The sequence below is a fragment of the Somniosus microcephalus genome, chromosome 4 (assembly GCF_052327205.1).
Source record: "Somniosus microcephalus isolate GS21.2 chromosome 4, FLI_Smic_1.0, whole genome shotgun sequence".
Taxonomy (NCBI): Eukaryota; Metazoa; Chordata; class Chondrichthyes; order Squaliformes; family Somniosidae; genus Somniosus; species Somniosus microcephalus.
Window position 1 is genome coordinate 173,667,750 of NC_140990.1, and position 24,627 is coordinate 173,692,376.

A 24,627-nucleotide genomic window follows, 5' to 3' on the forward strand; every position below is an offset into this window, starting at 1 on the left:
TGCTGAGCCCGCTGGGCGGGCTCAACAAGGTCAATCAAGGGAAAATCGCGTGGATTGGCCGGACGTCGATGTAGGCAGGACTAAAACCCGAAAGTTGAAGTCCCGCCTCCTTCCCAACAGCTTAATGAAAATCGACCCCTACATTTCAAAAGTACTTCATTGGCTGATGAGGTAACAGAGAGGGTTGATGAGAGTAATGCGGTTGACGTGGTGTACATGGACTTCCAAAAGGCGTTTGATAAAGTTCCACATAGGCTTGCCAGCAAAGTTGAAGCCCATGGAAGAAAAGGGACAGTGGCAGCATGGATACAAAATTGACTAAGTGACAGGAAACAGAGAGTAGTGGTGAATGGTTGTTTATCGGACTGGAGGAAGGTGTACAGTGGTGTTCCCCAGGGGACGGTACTAGGACCACTGCTTTTCTTGATATATGTTAATGACTTAGACTTGGGTGTACAGGGCACAATTTCAAAATCTGCAGATGACACGAAACTTAGCAGTATAGTGAACAGTGAAGAGGATAGTGATTGACTTCAAGGTAGACAAAGACAGGCTGGTGGAATGGGCGGACACGTGGCAGATGGAATTTAATACAGAAAAGTACGAAGTGATACATTTTGGTAGGAAGAACGAGGAGAGGCAATATAAACTAAAGGTTACAAATCTGAAGTGGGTCCATGAACAGAGACACCTGGGGGTATATGTGCACAAATCGTTGAAGGTGGCAGGGCCGGTTGAGAATGCAGTTAAAAAAGCATATGGGATCCTGGGCTTCATAAATAGAGGCATAGAGTACAAAAGCAAGGAATTTATGATAAACCTTTATTAAACACTGGTTCGGCCTCAACTGGAGTATTGTGTCCAATTCAGGGCACCGCACTTTAGGAAGGATGTGAAGGCCTTAGAGAGGGTGCAGAAAAGATTTACAAGAATGGTTCCAGGGATGAGGGACTTCAGTTACGTGGCTAGACTGGAGAAGCTGGGGTTGTTCTCCTTAGAGCATAAAAGGTTGAGAGGAGATTTAGTAGAGGTGTTCACAATCATGAGGGGTCTAGACAGAGTAGCTAGAGAGAAACTGTTTAAGGTGATTGGCAGAAGAACCAAAGGCGACATGAGGAAAAACTTTTTCACGCAAGTGGTTATGATCTGGAATGCACTGCCTGAAAGGGTGGTGGAAGGGTGGTGGAGGCAGATTCAATCATGGCGTCAAAAGAGAATTGGATAAGTATCTGAAGGAAAAAAATCTGCAGGGCTACGGGGAAAGGGCGGGAGAGTGGGGCTAGCTGAAGTGCTCTTGCAGAGAGCCGGCACAGGCTCAGCAGGTCGAATGGCCTCTTCTGTGCTGTAACCATTCTATGATTAAGCACTTTGGGACATCGGGTGGTCATGAAATATGATTTGGTTGGGATTACGGAAACATGGCTCAAGGAAGGCCAGGACTGGGAACTCAACATCCAGGGGTATTTGATATTCAGGAAAGATAGGCAAAAAGGAAAGGGAGGTGGGGTAGCATTACTGGTTAAAGAAGGGATTAACACAATTGTAATGAAGGATATTAGCTCTGATGAGGTGGAATCTGTATGGGTAGAATTAAGAAATACTAAGGGGAAAAAAGGTTAGTGGGAGTGGTTTATAGACCTCCAAACAGTAAGGCGGAGGTTGGGGATGGCATTAAAAGAGAAATTAAAGAAGCGTGCAATAAGGGCACAGCAGTCATCATGGGTGACTTTAATCTACATATAGATTGGGCCAACCAAATGAGTAACAAAACTGTGGAGGAGGAATTCCTGGAGTGTTTACGGGATGGTTTCCTGGACCAATATGTCGAGGAACCAACCAGAGATCAGGCCATCTTAGACTGGGTATTATGTAACGAGAAAGGATTAATTAGCAATCTTGTTGTAAGAGGCCCCTTGGGTCTGAGCGATCATAATGTGATCGAATTCTTCATTAAGATGGAGAATGAAGTAGTTGACTCGGAGACTAGGGTCCTCAATTTAAATAAAGGAAACTACGATGGTCTGAGGAGCGAGTTGGGTAGGATTGATTGGGGAATGTCACTCAAAGGGCTGACGGTGGATCGGCAATGGCAAACATTCAAAGACCGAATGGATGAACTACAGAATTTGTTCATCCCAGTTTGGCATAAAAATAAAACAAAAAAGGTGACTCAACCGTGGCTAACAAGGGAAATTAGGGATAGCATAAGATCCAAGGAGAGGACATACAAATTGGCCAGAAAAAGCAATAATCCTGAGGATTGGGAGCAGTTTAGGATTCAACAAAGGAGGACAAAGGGATTAATTAAGAAAGGGAAAATAGAATATGAGAGTAAGCTTGCAGAGAACATAAAAACTGACTGTAAAAGCTTTTATAGATATGTGAAGAGAAAAAGATTGGTGAAGTCAAGCGTAGGTCCCTTGCAGTCAGAATCCGGGGAATTTATAATGGGGAACAAAGAAATGGCAGACCAACTAAATACATATTTTGGTTCTGTCTTCACAAAGGAGGACACAAATAACCTCCCAGAGATGCCGGGGAACATAGGGTCTGATGAAAGGGTGGAACTGAAAGAAATCAATATTTGTAGGGAAATGGTGTTAGGAAAATTGATGGGACTGAAGGCCGATAAATCCCCAGGGCCTGATAATCTACATCCCAGGGTACTTGAGGAAGTGGCCCTAGAAATAGTAGATGCATTGCTGGTCATCTTCCAGAACTCGATAGACTCTGGAACGGTACCCATGGATTGGCGGGTAGCTAATGTTACCCCACTATTCAAAAAAGGTGGTAGAGAAAAGGCGGGGAATTATAGACCGGTGAGCTTGACATCGGTAGTGGGGAAAATGCTAGAGTCCATTATAAAAGATGTAATAGCAGAGCACTTGGAAAGCAGTGACTGGATCGGACAAAGTCAACATGGATTTACAAAAGGTAAATCATGCTTGACTAATCTACTGGAATTCTTTGAGGATGTAACTGGTAAAATAGATAAGGGAGAACCAGTGGATGTGGTGTATTTGGACTTTCAGAAGGCTTTCGATAAGGTCCCGCATAAGAGATTAGCGTGCAAAATTAAGGCACATGGGATTGGGGGCAAGGTATTGACTTGGATAGAGAACTGGTTGGCGGACAGAAAGCAAAGAGTTGGAATAAACGGGTCATTTTCTGAGTGGCAGGCAGTGACTAGTGGGGTACCGCAAGGATCGGTCCTAGGACCCCAGCTGTTCACTATATTAATGATCTGGACGAGGGAATTGGATGTAATATCTCCAAATTTGCAGACGACACAAAGCTGGGGGGGAGGGTATGCTGTGAGGAGGATGTCGTGAAACTCCAGCACGATTTGGACAGGTTGGGTGATTGGGCAGGAACATGGCAAATGCACTATAATGTGGATAAATGTGAGGTTATCCACTTTGGTGGCAAAAACAGGAAGGCAGATTATTTGAATGGTAATAGATTGGGAGAAGGGGAAGTGCAAAGAGACCTGGGTGTTCTTGTACACCAGTTGCTGAAGGTAAGCATGCAGGTGCAGCAGGCGGTTAAGAAGGCAAATGGTATGTTGGCCTTCGTAGCTAGAGGGTTCGAGTACAAGAACAAGGATGTCTTGCTGCAGTTGTACAGGGCCTTGGTGAGACCATACCTTGAGTATTGTGTGCAGTTTTGGTCGCCTTACCTGAGGAAGGATGTTCTTGCCATGGAAGGAGTGCAGCGAAGATTCACCAGGCTGATACCTGGGGTGGCAGGAATGACGTATGAGGAGAGATTGTGTCGATTGGGCTTATACTCACTGGAGTTTAGAAGATTGAGAGGGGATCTCATCGAAACCTATAAAATTCTGTCAGGCCTGGACAGACTAGATGCAGGAAGGATGTTTCTGATGGCCGGGGAGTCCAGAACCAGGGGTCATAGTCTAAGGATAAGGGGTAAGCCATTTAGGACTGAAATGAGGAGGAATTTCTTCACCCAGAGAGTGGCGAACCTGTGGAATTCTCTGCCACAGAGGGCGGTGGAGGCCAGTTCATTAAGTATATTCAAGAAAGAGTTGGATATATTTCTTAAGGCTAAAGGGATCAAGGGATATGGGGAGAAGGCAGGGACAGGGTACTGAATTTGGATGATCAGCCATGATCTCATTGAATGGCGGAGCAGGCTCGAAGGGCCGAATGGCCTACTCCTGCTCCTATCTTCTATGTATCTATGTATATAAATGCAAGTCTTTCTTTCTTTTAGAGATATTAGGACAGGTGACCAAAAGCTTGGTCAAAGGCAAGTTTTAAGGAGCGTCTAAAAAGGAGAGCGAGGTAAAGAGGCAGAGATATTTAGGGAGGGAATTCCAGAGCTTAGGGCCAAGGCAGCTGAAGGCACGGCCGCCAATGGAAATTGGGGATGCACAAGAAGCCAGAATTGGAGGAACGCAGAGATCTCAGAGGGTTGTAGGGCCGGAGGAAGTTATAGAGATAGGAAGGGGCGAGGCCATGGAGGAATCTGAACACAAGGATAAGAATTTTAAAAATCAAGGCATTGCTGGACCAGGAGCCAATGTAGGTCAGTGAGCACAAGGGGGGAATGGGTGAGCGGGACTTAGGGTGATTTAGGATACAGGCAGCAGAGTTTGAGGAGCTGAAGTTTACGGAGTGTGAATGGTGAGAGGCCGGCCAAGAGAGCATTGGCCCAGAAATTCGGGTCCCCATGCGTGGTCACGCCAATGTGCGGGAAACCGGAACTTCCGTTCCCTTGAAAGAAGGGGTTGACAGGTGGAACGCGTGCATCGGAGAGGCAGCGCGTGCACATCGAGCTTATGGTTTTTTTTGCAAGTTTCTCCAGGAGGGTAAGTCTCCAGCAGTTACACTTTTAAAAAGCAGACGCAAGGCCTGCTTTTAACAAGATAAGTGGTGAATTAATTAAAATTAAAACTTTTTTCCACAGGTTTATTATTTTTAAATACTTTAAAGAAGGGTAAGTTTATTTTTAGCCCCGTTAGAAAATTTAATTTTTTCAAAATTTTAAATTGCTTAAAACAGTTATTTCATGTAATTTATAGTTATTTTAAAAATGTGATTTAAAAAAAATTTATTTGAAGTTTTAGTTATGTTTTGGGGCTTTTAGTATTTATAGGTTTGACAGCTCTTCCTGTCAAATTTATGAATGAAGCATTCCCTGCTACCATTGGCTCTCCATGGCCCACGTGATCCCAGGGGATGCTTCGAACTAACTGTGCCCCTGGGATACGCAAGCACTGCGTGCTGGCAGTTGGAGGAGACCCAGGATTGGAATACCACGCGGGCCCCCAGCACAACGGCTGGCGCGCAAGGTAAGTGCAGGTCGGAGGCCTGCACCCGCCGGAAGCCTCCGACCAGAATTTCTGGGCCATTAAGTTTATTACCAAACTGGATAACTAAATTCCAGGAAAGTGTATTTGTTTCTAATGTAAATCAGTCCCTGTACAGTAATTTGCATGCAACTCTTAGCAGCTTTTGGGTGCATCCTCACCAACATACAGAGTATTACACATCCAAACAACTTTTAAGACATTGTGAGTGCAGTTATTTTCTCCCACAGTCCTTCAACACAGAGTAAAGGCTCCCCATGTTTTACTAGAAACTGAACTCGGGCTGTGAAGCAAAGGATTTTCATCAGCCTGGTAATAAGACATCAGGTAAAAGCTATCCCCAAAAGCTCAGTTCAGTTTATCCAGCGACTAGCTGATTCACTTGGCCAAAAGGTCCCACATGCACTCTGGTTGAGATCAGCTAATTGTGCGGCGACTGGGACCCAGGTTCAATCTCTTGTCAGACAGCCTAGCAGCATTTTCTGCAGACTCACGCACAAACAATGGCCCTTGGGCAAGATAACGAGAGAGCAACCAGCATCTGTGCAACCATCCCCCAGCAAGGCCCAATCACCAGCTTCAAGGAAGGAAGAGAGGAGAGAAAATTGGCAGAGAAAACCAGAGAAAGAAATATGCCAGACAAATATTTCCTGGCATAGTCTGCTAATTAGATCAAGAACCCTACCAGTCAATGGCCACAGCTCCTTTCCTGAACAGGTAATACTCCTACTGCCAACATAAAGTATCTATTTGGTAGTGTCCAACCATCAAGGTTGACCACAGCCAATTGCAGTTATTTCAAGAAATTTCTGCACGATAACACGATATTTAAGAAAAAAAATCTTCAAAACTAGATTTGAAAATATTGCGATGGACTCTCAGTCACAACTATGTTGGAGCAATGTCAGCACTACACAAAACCACTTTCCTATTGTTACTCACTTTTTCACCTGAAAAACCCTCTCCCTTTTGGTCATTTTCACACTGCTGTTTGTGGGACCTTGCTGTGCGCAAATTGGCTGCCGCATTTCCTACTTTACAACAGTGACTACACTTCAAAAGTACTTCATTGGTTGTAAAGCATTTTGGGACAGCCGGAGGTCATAAAAGGGGCTATATAAATGCAAGTCTTTCTTTCGACTTCTGATTTGCAAAGCCTGCATTTGTATTCATGATGTCTTGCTGGCCTGTACCCACCTTTGCAACCCAGGTTAAGCCTGCTGACAAACAACCACTTTCACATGGCTGTCCATTTGACACTCAAACTTCCACCTAGACAGCAGTGGTGAGCACTGCAACAGACCTCAATGTCCTGAAGCTTGGGAGGAAGCCAAGGAAACAAATAGCAATGGCTTCCAATCCTGACCACAATCCAATGACCATCCACTGGTTTAGGGTGATTGATTGCCAAATTCTACTATTAATACTACAAGATATACCAGGATTTTATTTGTGCTTTGGAGATCATATTCCTCAATTCATCAGTTTTTGTGTGAAACATATTCAACAACAACCTGCATTTATATCAAATCAAAAATCAAATCAAATCAACTTTTATTGTCATTGTTAGTGCACAAGTGCAGTACAACGAAATGTAGGCTTGCGGCTCCCGAGAGTGTACATTTAGATTAAGACATTTAAACATTCAACATACATTTGGCTTGTAATACATTAACATAAACATAACCATAATAAAGTGCATTGGCAGATGTGCAGGCTTTAGAGTTTATTTGTGGAGTTCAGTAGGATGACAGCCCTGGGAAAGAAGCTGTTCCTAAATCTGGTCGTACGGGTGCGAATGCATCTGTAGCGTCTCCCAGATGGCAGGAGGGCGAACAGACTGTGGCTGGGGTGGGTAGGGTCTTTGATGATGGACCGTGACCTCCGTAAACAGCGTTTCTGGTATATGTGCTCTATGGTCGGTAGCCGGGTGCCGGTAATGCGTTGGGCAGTTTTGACTACCCGCTGCAGGGCTTTCCGGTCATAGTAGCTACAGCTGCCATACCATACTGTGATACAGTTTGTCAGGATGCTCTCTATTGTGCAGCGGTAAAAGTTAGAGAGGATCAGGGGTGACAGGTTACATCCCTTCAGCCTCCTTAGGAAATATAGGCGCTGCTGGGCCTTCTTCACCAGAGAGGAGGTATTGAGGGACCAGGAGAGGTCTTCCGTGATGTGGACTCCGAGGAACTTAAAGTAGTAAACAGAATTTGACACCAAGCCATGTAAGGAGATATTAGGACAGGTGACGAGGTAGGTTTTAAGGAGCGTCTTAAAAGGAGAGAGAGGTAGAGAGGTTTAGGGAGGGAATTCCAGAGCTTAGGGCCTAGTCAGCTGAAGGCACAGCCACCAATGGTAGAGCGATGGAAATCGGGGATGCGCAAGAGGCCAGATTTGCAGGAGCACACAGAGATCTCGGAGGGGTATAGGGCTAGAGGAGGTTAGAGAGACAGATGGGGCGAGGCCATGGAGTGATTGAAAACATGAATGAAAATTTCAAAATCGAGGCGTTGCCAAGTATTCTTTGCCATATTATTGTATAATGAGACAGGGTTAATTAGTAATCTTACAGTAAAGGATCCTCTGTGGAAGAGTGATCATAGAATTTCATATTAAATTTGAGAGTGATGTGGTTACATCCGAAACTAGGGTCTTAAATTTAAACAAAGCCAATTACAGAGGTATGAGGGGCGAGTTGGCTGAGGGGTTTGGGAAATTAGATTAAAAGATATGACTGTAGATAAGCAATGGCAAACATTTAAAGAAATAATTCATAATTCTCAACGAATATACATTCCCTTAGGGAATAAAAACTCCACTGGAAAAGTGGTACAGCCATGGCTAACTAGAGAAGTTAAGAATAGTATTAGATTAAAAGAGGCTTATAATGTTGCCAAAAATAGTAAGCCTGAGAATTGGGAGGATTTTAAAAACCAGCAAAGGATGACCAAGAAATTGATAAAGGAGAAAATAGAATGAAAGTAAACTAGCAAGAAATACAAAAACAGATTGTAAGAACTTTTACAAGTATGTAAAAAAGGAAGAGATTAGCAAAAGAGATTAGAAGCAGAGACAGGAGAAATTATAATGGAGAATAAGGAACCAGCAGAGATATTAAACAAATATTTTTCACAGTAGAAGACACAAAGAACATGCCAGAAAATGTGGGGAACCAAGGGTCTAATGAGAGTAAGGAGCTTAAAGTAATTAATATTATTCAAGAAAAAGTACTGGAGAAATTAATGGGACTAAAATCCGACAAAGCCCCTGGACCCGATGGCCTGCACCCTAGAGTTTTAAAAGAGGTGGCTGCAGAGATAGTGGATACATTGGTTTTGATCTTCTAAAACTCCCTAGATTATAGAACGGTTCCCATGGATTAGAAGGTAGTAAATGTAACCCCTCTGTTCAAGAAAGGAGGGAGAGAAATCTGGGAACTATAGGCAAGTTAGCCTGACAGCAGTAGTAGGGAAAATGCTGGAATCTATTGTTAAGGACGTGGTAACAGGATACTTTGAAAAACCACAATATGATTAGGCAGAGTCAACACGTGAAAGGGAAATTGCGTTTGACAAATCTATTACAGTTTTTTTTAGGGTGTAACTAATAGGATAGATAAGGAGGAACCAGTGGATTTAGTATATTTGGATTTTCAGAAGGCATTCGATAGGGTGCCACACAAGAGGTTGTGATACAAGATTAGGGCTAATGGGATTGGAGGTAATATATTAGCATGGATGGATAGAGGATTGGTTAACAGACAGTAAACAGAGAGTAGGAATAAATAGGTCATTTTCAGGAGGGCAGGGTGTAACCAGTAAGTGCCACAGGAATCAGTGCTTGGGCCTCAGCTATTTACAATCTATATCAATGACTCAGATAAGGGGACAGAGTGCAATATATCCAAGTTTGCCGACAATACAAAGCTAGGTGGTAAAGTAAGCTGTGAGGAGGACGTAAAGATGTAGCAAATGAATATAGGCCGGTTAAGTGATTGGGCAAGAAGTTGGCAGATGGAGTATAATGTGAAGTGTGAAATTAACCACTTTGGTAGGAAGAATGGAAAAGCAGAATATTCTTAAAAGGTGAGAGAGGAGTTAACGTTGGGATTTGGGTGTCCTTCTACATGAATCAAAGTTAACATGCAGGTACAGCAAGCAATTAGGAAGGCAAATGGTATGTTAGCCTTTATTGCAAGAAGGTTGGAGTATAAGAGTAAGGAGTTCTTGCTATCAGGCTAACTTGCCTATAGCTCCTTAGTAGAGGGGTCAATAACCAGGGGGAATAGTTTCAAGGCAAGAGGCAGGAGGTTTAGAGGGGATTTGAGGAAAAAAAATTCACCCAGAGGGTGGTTGGAATCTGGAACTCACTGCCTGAAAGGGTGGTAGGAACCCTCAACATTCAAGAAGCATTTAGATGAGCACTTGAAACGCCATAGCATACAAGGCTACGGACCAAGTGCTGGAAAATGGAATTAGAATAGACAGGGCTTGATGGCTGGCGCGGACACGATGGGCCAAAGGGCTTCTTTCTGTGCTGTATAACTATGCTGCAATTATATGGGGCATTGGTGAGACTATACTTGGAGTACAGTGTACAGTTTTGGTCTCCTTACCCAAGGAAGGATATACTTGCCTTAGAAGGGATGCAACGAAGGTTCACTAGATTGAATCCTGGGATGGGAGGGCTGTCCTAGGGGGGAGAGATCGAGTAGAATGGGCCTATATTCTCTGGAGTTTAGATGAATGAGAGGTGATCGCAATCAAATGTATAAAATTCTTAGAGGGCTCGACAGGGTAGATACTGAGAGGCTGTTTCCCCTGGCTAGAAATTATAGAACTAGGGGTCATAGTCTCAGGATAAGGGGTCGGCTAGTTAGGACTGAGATGAGGAGAAATTACTTCACTCAAATGGTTGTGAATCTTTGGAATTCTCTACTCCAAAGGGCTGTGGATGCTCAGTCGATGAGTACATTCAAGCCTGAGATCAACAGATTTTTGAGCACGAAGGGAATTAAGGGATATGGGGATAGAGCAGGAAAGTGGAGTTGATGTAGAAGTACTCCAATATTTTTATTGAATGGCAGAGCAGGCTCAATGGGCCATATGGCCTACTCCTGCTCCTATTTCCTATGTGCTTATATTATGGAAAGTGGCTGGTGTTCCTAAAATCAGCAACATTGGGTAAGGGTGAACTCGCAAGTCAAGTTCCATTTTATCACATGGGATGCCAAGACTTTTCCCAACGATTTGGGGATCCCATTCTGCAATTTAGACAGATTTTCCAAACACAGATTCAAAGTCCCTGCTGCAATCTTTAGGAAAAAAAATTCAATTACAATCATGCAACTAATGTTGTAAGAAATATATATAAATGATGTATAAATACACACATTGTTATTGAGCAAGTACTTGAGTTAAAAGAAAACTTATTTTTTTTGTTTGAAACTTGTTAAAGCTAAGCAATCATACTACAAAATCCACACATTTGGAAAAATACGTGTTGAAAAAGACCGAGCTTAAAAGAACAGCTTCATGTTAGTAAGAAAGATTTGCATTTATATCGTGCCTTTCATGATCTCAGGACATCCTAAGCACGTTACAGCCAATGATGTACCTTTGAAGTGTAGTCACTGTAGTAATGTAGAAAACGCAGCAGCCAATTTGCACTCAGCAAGCTCAAACAAACAGCAACGTGATAATGACCAGATAATCTGTTTTAATGATGTTGGTGGAGTGCTAAATAATTGGCCAGGACACTGGGGAGAAATCCCCTGCTCTTCTTCAAAATATTGGCATGGGATCTTTTACGTTCACCTGAGAGCAGACGGGGCCTCGGTTTAACGTCTCATCCGAAAGACGGCATTTCTGACAGTGCAGCACTCCCTCAGCACTGCACAGGAGTGTCAGCCTTGGTTTTGAGGTCCATCTTTTCAGTGTACTCTTTCTGATGGGGTGATTAAACAAATGGACTGTAACTGAAATAACTTTAAATAAAACTTAACAAATTAAAATTAACATTTCGTTGGCCGGGGTGATGATGCACTCCAGTCCCCACGGCTCCCACCGGTCGCGCAAGGCCTCAAGCGTACCGGCAGACACCGCGTGCTCCATCTCCAGGGCCACCCAGGCGCGAACGTGGCCGCGGAAGAGAGGCAGGCAATCAGGCCGAACGACCCCCTCAACCGCCCGCTGCCTGGACCAGTTAATGGCAACTTTGGCCAGGCCCAGGAGCAGTCCTACGAGGAGGTCCTCTGATCTGCTCGCTCCCCTCCGCACTGGGTAACCAAAGATCAGGAGCGTGGGACTGAAGTGCAGCCAAAAATCAAGGAGCAGCCCCTTCAAATAATGGAAGAGGGGCTGCAAACTCTCACACTCCATATATACACACACATGAAAAACAGACTCCTCCAGGCCGCAAAAAAGGCAGGCGGCCTGGGAGTCTGTGAACCTGTTTAAAACTTTATTGCACGGACTGCTCTGTGCAACACCCTCCAGGCCAAGTCCCCAATAGAAAAAGGGAGGACTCCCACATGGAGAGCCCTCCATTGGGGACCCCCTCCTCCACCGGATGGCAAGATGGTACGCCAAGGCATTTCCGGATGGCAGACGAAGATGACAAAGTGGAGAGTGTGCAGGAGCAACCCGTACAGGAAACCCCTCCATGCAGAATGAAAAGGCATGGAGGGCATTTCCCCGAGAAGGCTCAAGTTGTGAGGCGCCGGTTCCCGAGAGGGGTTTCGGGGTCGGGCGCTGATGAGGAATTCCATCCGAACGGGACAGGCGCTGCGCCAGCTTGGTTTTGAGGTCAAATCTCTAGAGTGGGACTTGAACCCACAACCTTCTGACTACTACTGAGCCAGAAGCATCAAAGTCAGTAATGTTTTTAAAGACAGATCAGTAAGATTATCTGGTTTTATGTATATTGAGGGGGTTCACCTTTTTCCAAGTCCAAAACCATCAGGAGAAGGACTGCCTGATGACACTAACTTGGGCAACGTATCAGATCTCTGCCAGTAACCATAGAACAAGATGGGATTACATTGAATACTCTTCATGCTTTCTCAATGATAAAATTCATTTTGGACCTTAATCCTCATAAGATGCAAAAGTAAACGTGGGGGCAGATCTATTCTTAAAGGAGTTTTGGGTGTCTAGTTATCATTTTAGAAAGTTCTAGACAGTGGAAACCAAAAGCTGGAACAGTTTATCCTAAAAATGGAGAGAAACCTTAATATGTATTTTTTTTTAAAAACACACAACTTTCAAATATAAAAATATTTAGTGTAAATGTGTTAAAGTGCTTATTTTAAAAACTAAAGTGGCATTGTGATACTGACACCAAGAAACAAGCCTATCTGACTGGCTCGTTTTTTAGGGTTTAAAAATATGACCTATACACTTTTGAAAATAAAAACTGTTAAAAGAGGCTACAGTCTCTACATGAAGTAGTTGAGCGGACTAGCAGAGATGCATTGAAGGGGAAGCAAATACATGAAGAAAGGAATAGAAGGTTATGCGGAGAGGGTTAGAGGACTCATGCGGCGCATAAACACCAGCATAGACCAGTTGGGACCAATGGCCTGCACCTATGCTGTAAATACCATGTAATATAGAAGTCTTGGTGACTATTAACCTCCCTGCTCAGAGTTGACACTTTCAGGGCCGCCATGTTAGACAGCAACCTGTAAACAGGTAAACATTTGCTTCAGTTTAGGAGTGTGTGTCTCTCTTCTTACCTTAGCGGTGTTCTTGCAGTACCTCTGCACGGCTTGCTGGATGAGCTGTTGGACGCTGAGGGTCCCGTCCCCACAAGGCACGACGATCCCAGTGCGGCCGAACTGCACCGTCACCTTCATGATGGGCACAGGTAGGTGAGTGAGTGCCCGCGCGCTGCGGCACACCTGGGCGCGAGGGGCTGCCTGCAAAGGCTGGGCTGGGCGCTCGCAATTCCTCTCACTGACAGCAATTAAATCCTCCTCATAGTCACCATCCCCACTCAGAGGGAGACAGGTGTAAGCAGCTCAGGTGCAATTGCAAACAATATTTTTTTTAATTAAGTGGAAATTATGGTTTAAGTAGATTCATTAAAATATTTTATGAGTCTGTTTTCAACCCTCCCTTCATTTGCTTCCAGAACGTCTGTGAATGAGATAAATCCACTTTGTCAAACAAATATAATTTTCCAACAAAAGCCGAACTGAAATGTCCTGATAGTTAATTTAAGATTTGGTTGTGGTTGTTATTGCTGCGCTGGTTTACACCCCCCCGCCACAATACAGGTGCTTTAAATAGGCAGCCCACTGACTCTAGCTCAGTCCCCCACACACGGCCGGAAAGAGCGGACTGCCTCTCCCAGGTGAAGCAAGGCGGGAGAGTGAGAACAAGCTCTGGGCAGGAAAATGGGAAAACTTTCTCCGGCTGGCTTTAAACAGCAAGCAAGATCCAACACAGTTCGGTATTCCCCCACCCCCTCTCTGTTACACACAATCAGTCAGGTAGCAGAGGCTGTACGTTGTTTTCTGACGCAGGAATCCCCTTTTTTTTTTGCTTCCCTGCTAGCGAGTCCTTTTTTCTATTTTTCCATCCTTCTTTTCTCCTCTCGCAAGAGTTTCCGAAGCCCTCTCTCTCTCTCTCTCTCTTGAGCACCGTTGTTTCGGATCTACTGTCAGTGGATCTTTTCCTTCACCTCGAGAAAACCCGGCTGAAAGTTTTGTCTCTTTTTTTCTCCCTAAAGCTCTTCCGCCAAAATACTTTCACCAAACTTTTCCCCTTCTCGTCGTAGCGACGGCGGCGACAGCCACACCAGGCCTCGATCTCTCTCTCTCTCTGCTCTCAGCCAAAGGTTAACCCTCTCCTCGCCACAGCTCTCTCTCTCTCTCTGCAAACCAGAATCGCTGCTGAAACTCTCGCCCTGGCAATCTGCAAGATCAGATTGGCGCTAAGATTACTAAAAGTGCTGAAAAGGCAAATTAAAATGCAGAAGGGAGTAAAATTGGTGCATCTATTTTTTTTAATAGCAACACATTTTCAGTATTGTGGTAGTTTAATTAAGAGACACCAGGTTGATCAATACTAGTGAGTTAGATTATTGGCAAAAGAATGAGATTTATTTTTATGCAGTGTGTGAGTTGTTGTGATCTGGAATGCACTGCCTGAAAGGCTGGTGGAAGTAGATTCAATAGTAATTTTCAAAAGGGAATTGGATAAATACTTGAAAAGGAAAAGTTTGCAGGGCTATAGGGAAAGAGGAATAGGAGTAATTGGATAACTCTTTCAAAGAGTTGGCACAGGCACGATGGGCCGCATGGCCTCATTCTGTGCTTTATGATTCTATTGCATTTACAATAACTAGCACCTGGGAGTGATTATAAAGCAGTAATCTGATCGACAGAGTCAGATGATGTCATAAACCATAAAGGCACAACTTAAAAATTAGATTACTCCCTAAATCACTCCAGGGAATGTTTCTTTTTCTTTCTCTTCTTCGTAATAAAAGTAGTGTTGTTTCCCAGTAATCTGCAGCAGATTGAATTCCTGTAATCTTGCAGTGATTGTGTTACAAATAACACTCTGATATAGGTCATTGGGTGGGTGAGAGTGATGCAATAAAAAAATATATTTTAGGGTTGAGGAGGCAATAAAATACATACATTTAATTTCTGTTAATTACATCAAATCAGTGCTTTCATAAGTTTGCACTAAATCCTACCAATCCACTAATCTGTGGAAAATATATATTCATGGTTAATTTTTTTCTTGTCCTCCAATGTTTCTACCTGCTTATCCTGCAGAAAAAAATAGAATTTATATAGTGCCTTTTGTGACTTCTGGACATCCCAAAGTGCTTTACAGCCAATGAAGTACTTTTGAAATGTAATCACTGCTGTAGCATTGGAAACGTGGCAGCCAATTTGCTCACTGCAAGGTCCCACAAACTGCAATGTAATAATGGATAATCTGTTTTCGTGATGTTGGCTGAGGGATAAATGTTGGTCAGGAAACTGGGGAGAACTCCCCTGCTATTCCTGTCCTGATGATGCTGACTTGTATTTGAGTATAGTTCCTTGAGAAATGGTAGGCTGCCCATACCTTTGCTGCAAGCAACCGTTCTTGCCTCAGCCTAACCAGTGAGTCTCAGCAGGCTATTCGACAATGTGGGCATCGCAACAAAACAACACATAACCATGTCCTGCGCACATGTGTGCTGCTTTCCAACAGCAGTCACTAAACAGTGATCAGGACAACTGTAGCCCAGGCACACCTCAGCTGATTGTTGTACTGCCACCCCTGACCCCAGTTTAAATGGGGTAATTCATCATGAAGTGGAAACTGGGGCCTTCCGTCAGCCGTGGCTCAGTTGGTAGCGCACTCTCGTCTCCTGAGTCAGGAGGTTGTAGGTTCATAGTCCCACTCCAGAGACTTGAGCGCAATATCCAAGCTGCAGTATTGAGGGAGTGCTGCACTGTTGGAGGTACCATCTTTCGCAAGGCACTGTAGAAATGAAAGTTCTTTCTTCTCAGTTCCAGGCCACATGGTGCATTCACTGAGCCATTTTCTTTTCCTTTTTTGTAGCAGCAGACAGCAGCTTTCTGTACAGAAACCAAAGGTTAGTAACTCAGTATGGCCTTTGCGTGACGATGTTCATGATAAATGATAGAAGATTGTGATTAAAGATCAAATTTTTTTTTAGGTTTCTTTCCTGATAAATCCATGGGTTTTAATCAATGTTACACCCAAACAGACAAGCCCACAATTTCTTACAATCTGGTGATTTTTTGAGAGTCTCGGGACATTTGGTTCTTTACACTAATTTCAGCTGCGTGTAGAGATAGCATGACAGAAGCTTTCAATTGCTTGCTGTTCAGTACATATTTTTAAAGAGGAATTTTGGCCTAAACAAAATAAATTCTGATTTTTTTGAATTAAACAACCAGTGAAAGAGATATAAATAAGTGCACACATTTTTTGCTGCATTCTTTTGCAACATAGAATTTTTCTCCCATCTCCCTCAACAATTTTTGCCTGTTTTTTTCCAATGCTAATCATCTAGCTTTTTTTGTTTTCAAAAATGGAAATGAAGAAGTTGTGATATGACCACAAGAAATAAACAAGTTGATTCATGTAAATTCTATGGCCAGTATAATAACCCAATGTGGGAAAGGAACAACATGGTAAATTCTGAGAGGATTATAAGAAAGAGAAAAAGGACTTGCATTTATATAGCACCTTTCACAACCTTAGGACATCCAGAAAGTGCTTTACAGCTAATGAAATACTTTTAAAGTGCAGTCACTGTTGTAACACAAGCAAATACAGTAGCCAATTTGCACAGAGCAGTGTCCCAGAAACAGCAATGTGAAAATCACCAGATAGTCTGTTTTTAGCAATGTTGGTTGAGGGATAAATGTTGCCAAGAACAGTGGGAGAACTCGAATAGTGACATAGGCTCTCTTATGTCCACCTGAGAAGGTTTAACATCTTGTATGAAAGATGTCACACCTCTCAATGCAACAATCCCAACAATAGTGCACTGCTGCATTAGCGTATATTGTGTGCGCAAGTCTTTAGAATGGGACTTGAACCCACAACCTGCTGATTCAAATGTACTAATCTAAACCAAATCTGAAATTGGAATTACTGTTTTATTATATATACTTAATAGTTAATGACTAATATTGTTGGGTAGGTTAGGATACTTAATATCTGAAGTATTTCCCTTCACTCCTTCCAAAAAAAGTATAATTTTTTTTCCTCTTGGCTTTTGGGGGCAATTCCAAACATGTAGAGTTTTGGTCAACCACAGACCTACTAGGTCTATTCCCCCACCTTTCCAAATGGATTCCTGGTTAGCTTTTCACACCTTCTGATGTACTACCACCGTCTCATCCAAAAGATGGCACCTCAGACAGTGCAGCACTCCCTCAGCACTGCACTGAATTAGGTGATCAAGTCTCGGGAGTGGGCTGCGAACCCACAACCTTCTGATTCAGAGGCGAGAGTACTACCCACTGAGCCATGGCTGACACAACAGCCCAAACTCTTGTCGGTCCATCCTTGCTTATTCTTACGCTGCAACTTTTGAAACATTCAGCAACTTCATTAATATAGTGATTGTAAATATTATTTTGTAATGGGAGCAACTTTTTTTTTAACTCTGAGATCAAAGCCTGTAGATTGTTTTCAACACATTTGTAGATTTAGCGATTTCCCAAATTGATCTCCTGGCGGTTTCTATACTTAGTGAGATTGCAACTGAACAATGTCGATTGACTCCAGGCCCGCTGCCAAATTTGATTTAAGAATTCCAATCAATAAAATATGCCAACTGTTATCGGTTGTAGGAGTTCTGGTATGTACCAAATCATATTTCAGACAATTATGTTGTCTTGCACACCAAGTAGCAAACATTCAGCTGGTACCAACAGATCTTGCATCTGTAACTGGGGGAAACAGCCTAGTATTCACCCATCTCGGCCCCTGCCTCAGCCCATCTGCTGCTGAAATCCTCATCCATACTTTTGCTACCACCAGACTCGACTTCTAATGTCCACCTCGTTGGCCTCCTATCGTCCACCCTCCATAAACTTGAGGTCATCCAAAACCGCTGCTGCCCGTATCCTAACTTGCACCAAGTTCCGTTCACCCATACCCACTGTGCTCACTGACCTACATTGGCTCCTCGTCCAGCAACACCTCGATTTTTTTTAAAATGATCATTCTTGTGTTCAAATTCCTCCATGGCCTCACCCCTCCCTATCTCTGTAACCTCCACCAGGCCTGCAAGCCTCTGAGAACTCTGTGCTCCTCCAACTCTAGCTTCTTGCACATCCTTGATTTCCTTCGCTCTACCATTGGCGGCTGTGCCTTCAGCTGCCTAGGCCCAGCTCTGGAATTCCCTCCCTAAACCTCTATACCGCTCTCTCCTCCTCTAGGTTGCTCCTTAAAATCTACCTCTTTGACCAAGTCAGCTGTCCTAATATTACTTTATGTGGCTCTGTGTTGATTTTTATCTGATTACGCTCCTGTAATGCACCTTGGGAAGTTTTACTACTTTAAAAGTGCTATATAAATGCAAGTTATTGTTGCAGTTCCAAGGCAATGCTACTGGCGTTGTGATTGGACAGTGGAGTTCCATTATCAACCTACTTTTTTTGGGATGGGTAAAACATACACTACCTGAAATGCTGCAAAAGGAACCTGTTCCCACACCTTTAATAATGCAGTGTAAATGACTGCAAGGATGTATATGAGAATAGTTTGGAGTGACTCATCACAACAGGTTGAGTTTTCCTCCATTCCTGTGGAAAGCGCGTTCTTCTGATTGCCACCTCCTCATAACAACGTAGCTGAGATTGGGACATTGTCAATGAAGTGGTTGTTGGGATAACCTATGTTCCATTTCTCTCTGCCCGAAGTTGAATGCTTTTCAAGATTATTGAAATGAGTAATCCACAACTTATGGACATGGAATTACTTGCACAGATTGAAAATGCTTTTGGAGAAATTAAGGAATGCTGTCTGGGAGGACAAATAGGGAAAGACAGTAAGTGGCTCAATTTTGAAAAGTGTAGATGAGCAGAGAGACTTTCATGTCCATATACACAAATTCTTAAAAAGAAAGACTTGCACTTATATAGCCCAAAGTGCTTTACAGCCAATGAAGTACTTTTTTTTTTAAGTGTAGTTACCGTTGTAATGTAGGAAATGGTGGCAGGGTAAGTTGATAAGGTGGTTAAAAAAGCATGTGGTTAAAAAAGCATATGGTTTCTTAGGTTTATAAATAGAGGACTAGCATATAAAAGCCAAGAGATCATGCTAGAACTTTATAAATCACTGGTTAGGCCTCAGCTGGAGTATTGTGGACAATTCTGGGCACCATATTTCAGAAAAGATGTAAAGGCCTTAGAAAGGGTACAGAGGATGAAACCAGGGATGAGCGATTTCAGTTATGAGGGGAGGTTGGAAAATTTAGGACTGTTCTCCTTGGAACAGAGAAGGTTAAGAGTTGACCTAATAGAGGTTTTCAAGATGATGAGAGGTTTTGATAAAGCAGATAGAGGAAAACTATTCCCTCTGGTGAGTGGGTCAATAACTCGAGGTCATAGATTCAAAATCATTGGAGAAAGATGAGGAGAATTTTTTCACTCAGTTGTTGGGATCTGGAACACTCTATCTGAAAAGGTGGTGGAAGCTGAATCCATCAATAATTTTAAAAGGGAGTTGGACAGGTTCTTAAGGATGAGGAATTTACAGGATCACAGACAAAAAGCGGGGATGTGGGACTAAGCACGACTGCTCCTTCAAAGAGCCAGCACAGGCACAATGGGCCGAATGGCCTCCTTCTATGCTGTGAGTTTCTATGATTTTATGATTCTCTCTGTTGAAACAGTAGAAAGATACACATGATCACTAACCAAATTTCCACATTGGTGACCAATTTTGCTCGAGTTAATCTTCCTGTATCATTTGTCTTTGTCTCAGATATCACTGTTTTCTGAGGATTGAAGTGTCCCTGAATGCTTTGGGTAAAAAGGTTATTTTCAGCAGCAGGTGCCTGAAAATATCAGCAGCAGCCCATTGCCATTCTGAATGTCCATATAAAACCTAGTTTTATTACAGTGGCAACAATCATCAAAATATCACTAGTCCTTCTGGCATTCTTGCTTACAGCAAATCTAAAGTCAGCCCATATCATATTTGTGTCAGCTGTGGTTCAGTTGGTAGCAATCCCACCTCTATCAAAAGTTTGTGGGTTCAGGTCTCACTCCAGGAACTTGAACTCATAACCCAGGCTGACACGCCCAGTGCAGTACTGAGGGAGTGCTACACTGTCTGAGGTGCTGTCTTCAGATGAGACGTTAAAACGAGTCTGCCCTCTTGGGTGGAGGTAACAGATCCCTTGGCACTATTTGAAGCAGAGCAGGGGAAGTTCTCCCTGGTGTCCTAGCCAGATTATCTGGTTATTATCTCATTGGTGTTTGTGGGACCTTGTTGTGTGCAAATTGTCTGCTGCGTTTCCTACATTACACCAGTGACCACATTTCAAAAGTTCTTCATTGGCTACAAAGCGCTTTGGAATGTCCTGGGGTTGTGAAAAGTGCTATATAAATGTAAGTCTTTCTTTCTTTGTATCAGTGTGTCCACTCCTCAACAATGTGACATGTTTTAAAGACCCGTGGAATTGCTCCATGTTGACAGTTCCTGCCAAGATTTTACTGTCTGGTCAAAGTAGAGTTTAAACTACTGCAGCATAGCTGAAAAGTGTGACTATTAGCCTGGAATTTACAGTCCATGGCGAAGCAAAGGCCTTCGCTGCTGGCCCGAAGAAAGCTGCCCACAGAGATCTCGCGATCTCTGTGGCGAGAAGTTTGCCTTTTTTGATGCGCAAGAGATTGCAGCGCTCTATAGAGGGGAATCCCTAAGGCAAGCTGTGTCAACAAGCTGTCTAAACAGCCAATCACAATGCAGAATTCTCTCAGACAGGGAAGCAGAAAATAAGAACCTGCTTTTATCTCGACTTTTTAAAAATGTTAACGAGTGCAAAACAAAGACTGGGGCTCTCGCATTGGGAAAAGGTAGAACATAAAATAATCATAAATGAACTTAGAAAAAATAGTTTAAATTTTATTAAGTTTTGTAAATTTCTCCATTTATGATAAAAAATTATAATTTTTACCACTCCACAAAATTAAAATTAGTTTTTCAGGGCCATAATGTTCGTTTACATAGAAACATCGAAGATAGGAGCAGGAGTAGGCCATTCGGCCCCTCGAGCCTGCTCCGCCATTCAGTGCGATCATGGCTGATCATCCAAATTCAGTACCCGGTCCCTGCTTTCTCCCCATACCCCTTGATCCTTTTAGCCTTAAGAAATATATCCAACTCCTTCTTGAATATATTTAATGAACTGGCCTCCACCGCCTTCTGTGGTAGAGAGTTCCACAGGTTCACCACTCTCTGGGTGAAGAAATTCCTCCTCATTTCTGTCCTAAATGGCCTACCCTTTATCCTTAGACTGCGACCCCTGGTTCTGGACTCCCTGACCATCGGGAACATTCTTCCTGCATCTAGTCTGTCCAGTCCTGTCAGAATTTTATAAGTTTCAATGGGATCACCTCTCATTCTTCTAAACTCCAGTGAGTACAAGCCCAATCGACCCAATCTCTCCTCATACGTCATTCCTGCCATCCCAGGTATCAGCCTGGTGAATCTTCGCTGAACTTCTTCCATGGCAAGAACATCCTTCCTCAGATAAGGCGACCAAAACTGCACACAATACTCAAGGTGTGGTCTCACCAAGGCCCTGTACAACTGCAGCAAGACCTCCTTGTTCCTGTACTCAAACCCTCTCGCTACGAAGGCCAACATACCATTTGCCTTCTTAACCGCCTGCTGCACCTTCATGCTTACCTTCAGCGACTGGTGCACAAGGACACCCAGGTCTCGTTGCACTTCCCCTTCTCCCAATCTATTGCCATTTAGATAATAATCTGCCTTCCTGTTTTTGCCACCAAAGTGGATAACCTCACATTTATCCGCGTTATATTGCATCTGCCATGTTTCTGCCCAATCACCCAACATGTCCAAATCATCCTGGAGTTTCTTGACATCCTCCTCACAGCACACACGCCCACCCAGCTTTGTGTCGTCTGCAAATTTGGAGATATTATATCTAGTTCCCTTGTCCAGATCATTTATATATATATATTGTGAATAGCTGGGATCCAAGGACCGATCCCTGCGGTACCCCACTAGTCACTGCCTGCCATTCGGAAAAAGACCCGTTTATTCCAACTCTTTGTTTTCTGTCTGCCAACCAGTTCTCTATCCAAGTCAATACCTTGCCCCCAATCCCATGTGCCTTAACTTTACACGCTAATCTCTTATGCGGGACCTTATCGAAGGCCTTCTGAAAGTCCAGATACACCACATCCACTGGTTCTCCCTTATCTATTTTACCAGTTATATCCTCAAAAAATTCCAGTAGATTAGTCAAGCACGATTTACCTTTTGTGAATCCATGTTGACTTTGTCCGATCCTGTCACTGTTTTCCAAGTGCTCTGCTATTACATCTTTTATAATGGACTCTAGCATTTTCCCCACTACTGATGTCAGGCTTACCGGTCTGTAATTCCCCGTTTTCTCTCTACCACCTTTTTTGAATAGTGGGGTAACATTAGCTACCCTCCAATCCATGGGTACTGTTCCAGATTCCATCGAATGTTGGAAGATGATCAGCAATGCATCTACTATTTCTAGGGCCACTTCCTTAAGTACCCTAGGATGTAGATTATCAGGCCCTGGGGATTTATCGGCCTTCAATCCCATCAATTTCCCTAACACCATTTTAGCAGTCAATACGCTGTTAAAACCCCAGTTACACCTAATCCAGCAAGGTCTAACATTTAATGGGGTATTTAACAGCGATATTAGTGCAGAAAAGCTGAAGTTTTCATCAGTTTCACTGATTTCACTGATTGCCAGCTGCAGGGGCGGGGGTGGGGGGGTGGGGGGGGTGGCTGGGCGGCAGTGCACAGCGCAGCCAGTGTCGGAGCAGTGAATGACTGACCGCAACTTCAGGATTTCCACGTTTAGATGCGCATGCACTACATCCTGAAGTTGTGGTCAGTTTCAAAGGGGTAATAACAGCAAACGTTTTTAGTTTGCTGTTATTATCCACCGCAAATTCTGGCCTAGTGTCTCCCATTATTTTCAGATGACTTCACGATGAATTACATATAATTAACAGTGCAGGAACCAGCCATTCAGCACAACAGGTCTATGCTGGTCTTTATGTTCTACAAGAACCTCCTTCCACCTTACTTCATCTCACGCCATCACCAACGTTCCTGCTAAACTGCGTGGCCACACAGCCTCAATGGTCTGGAGGTTCCACGCAGGCCGCTCACCGGCTTTTACATGGGAGAAACCGTGCATGCATGAAGATTGAACGGGCCGCATAGCCAGTTAAAGGGACCGTGCACAGAAAAAAAAATCAGAAGAAACATTGGACATCACCATATCCTTCTAATTTCCAACATCTGCAGTATTTTGCTATCGTACCATATCCTTCTATTTGTTTTTCCATCATGTACTTCTCTAGCTTCGCTTTTAATGCATTTGTGCTGATCGCCTCAACCACTCCATGTGGATTTTCAAAAGGCATTCGATAAGGTGCCACACAATAAGGGCTCATGGGGTTGGGGGTAATATAGTAGCATGGATTGAGGATTGGTTAATGGACTGAAAACAGAGAGTAGAAATAAATGGATCATTTTCAGGTTGGCAGGCTGTAACTAGTGGAGTGCCACAAGGATCAGTGTTTGGGCCTCAGCTATTTACATCTATATTAATGATTTAGATGAAGAAACTGAGTGTAATGTATCCAAGTTTGCTGACAATACAAAGTTAGGTGGGAAAGTAAGCTGTGAGGAGGACACAAATAGACAGGTTGACTGAGTTGGCAAGAAGGTGGCAGATGGCATGTAATGTGGGGGAAAGTGAGGATATTCACTTTGGTACGAAGAATAGAAAAACAATATTTTTTAAATGATAGACTATTAAATGTTGGTGCTCAGGGGGATTTGGGTGTCCTTGTACACGAAACACAGAAAGTTAACATGTATGGTACAGCAAGCAATTAGGAAGGCAAATGGCATGTTGGCCTTTATTGCAAGGGGGTTGGAGTATAAGAGTAAGGAAGTCTTGCTGCAATTGTACAGGGCTTTGGTGAGACCACACCTGGAGTACTATGTACAGTTTTGGTCTCCGTACCTAAGGAAGGATATACTTGCCTTAGAGGCGGTGCAACAAAGGTTCACTAGATTGATTCTTGGGATGAGAGAGTTGTCCTATGAGGAGAGATTGAGTAGAATGGGCCTATATTCTCTGGAGTTTAGAAGAATGAGAGGTAATCTTATTGAAACATATAAGATTCTGAGAGGGCTTGACCGGTAGATGCTGAGAGGCTGTTTTTCCTGGCTGGAGAGTCTAGAACTAGGGATCATAGTCTCAGGATAAGGGTTCGGCTATTTAGGACTGATATGAGAAATGTCTTCACTCAAGAGAGTTGTGAATCTTTGCAATTCTCCTAGAGGGCTGTAGATGCTCAGTCGTTGAGTATATTCAAGTCTGAGATCGATAGATTTTTGGACTCTAAGGGAATCAAGGTATATAGGAATTGGATGGGAAAGTGGAGTTGAGCTAGAAGTTCAGCTATGATCTTATTGAATGGTGGAGCAGGCTCAAGGGGCCGTATGGCCTACTCCTGCTCCTATTTCTTTTGTTCT

The 24,627-nt window shown here is 43.3% G+C and overlaps 1 protein-coding gene across 2 annotated transcripts in view; it reads right to left on the bottom strand.

Annotated features, from left to right (window-relative positions):
• LOC147119992 (partitioning defective 3 homolog B-like) overlaps positions 1 to 14,195 on the bottom strand; it is a 1,739,115-nt gene extending 1,724,920 nt beyond the window's left edge. Inside the window, exon 1 of one of the 2 annotated variants that reach the window (XM_085985464.1) lies at positions 13,074 to 14,195. In XM_085985464.1, the coding sequence (XP_085841590.1) occupies positions 13,074 to 13,193 (120 nt within the window). In that variant the 5' untranslated portion in view covers positions 13,194 to 14,195. The remainder of the gene's footprint in view (positions 1 to 13,073) is intronic. The other variant, XM_085985463.1, reaches the window with a different exon arrangement.
• Positions 14,196 to 24,627: the final 10,432 nt, after the last annotated feature.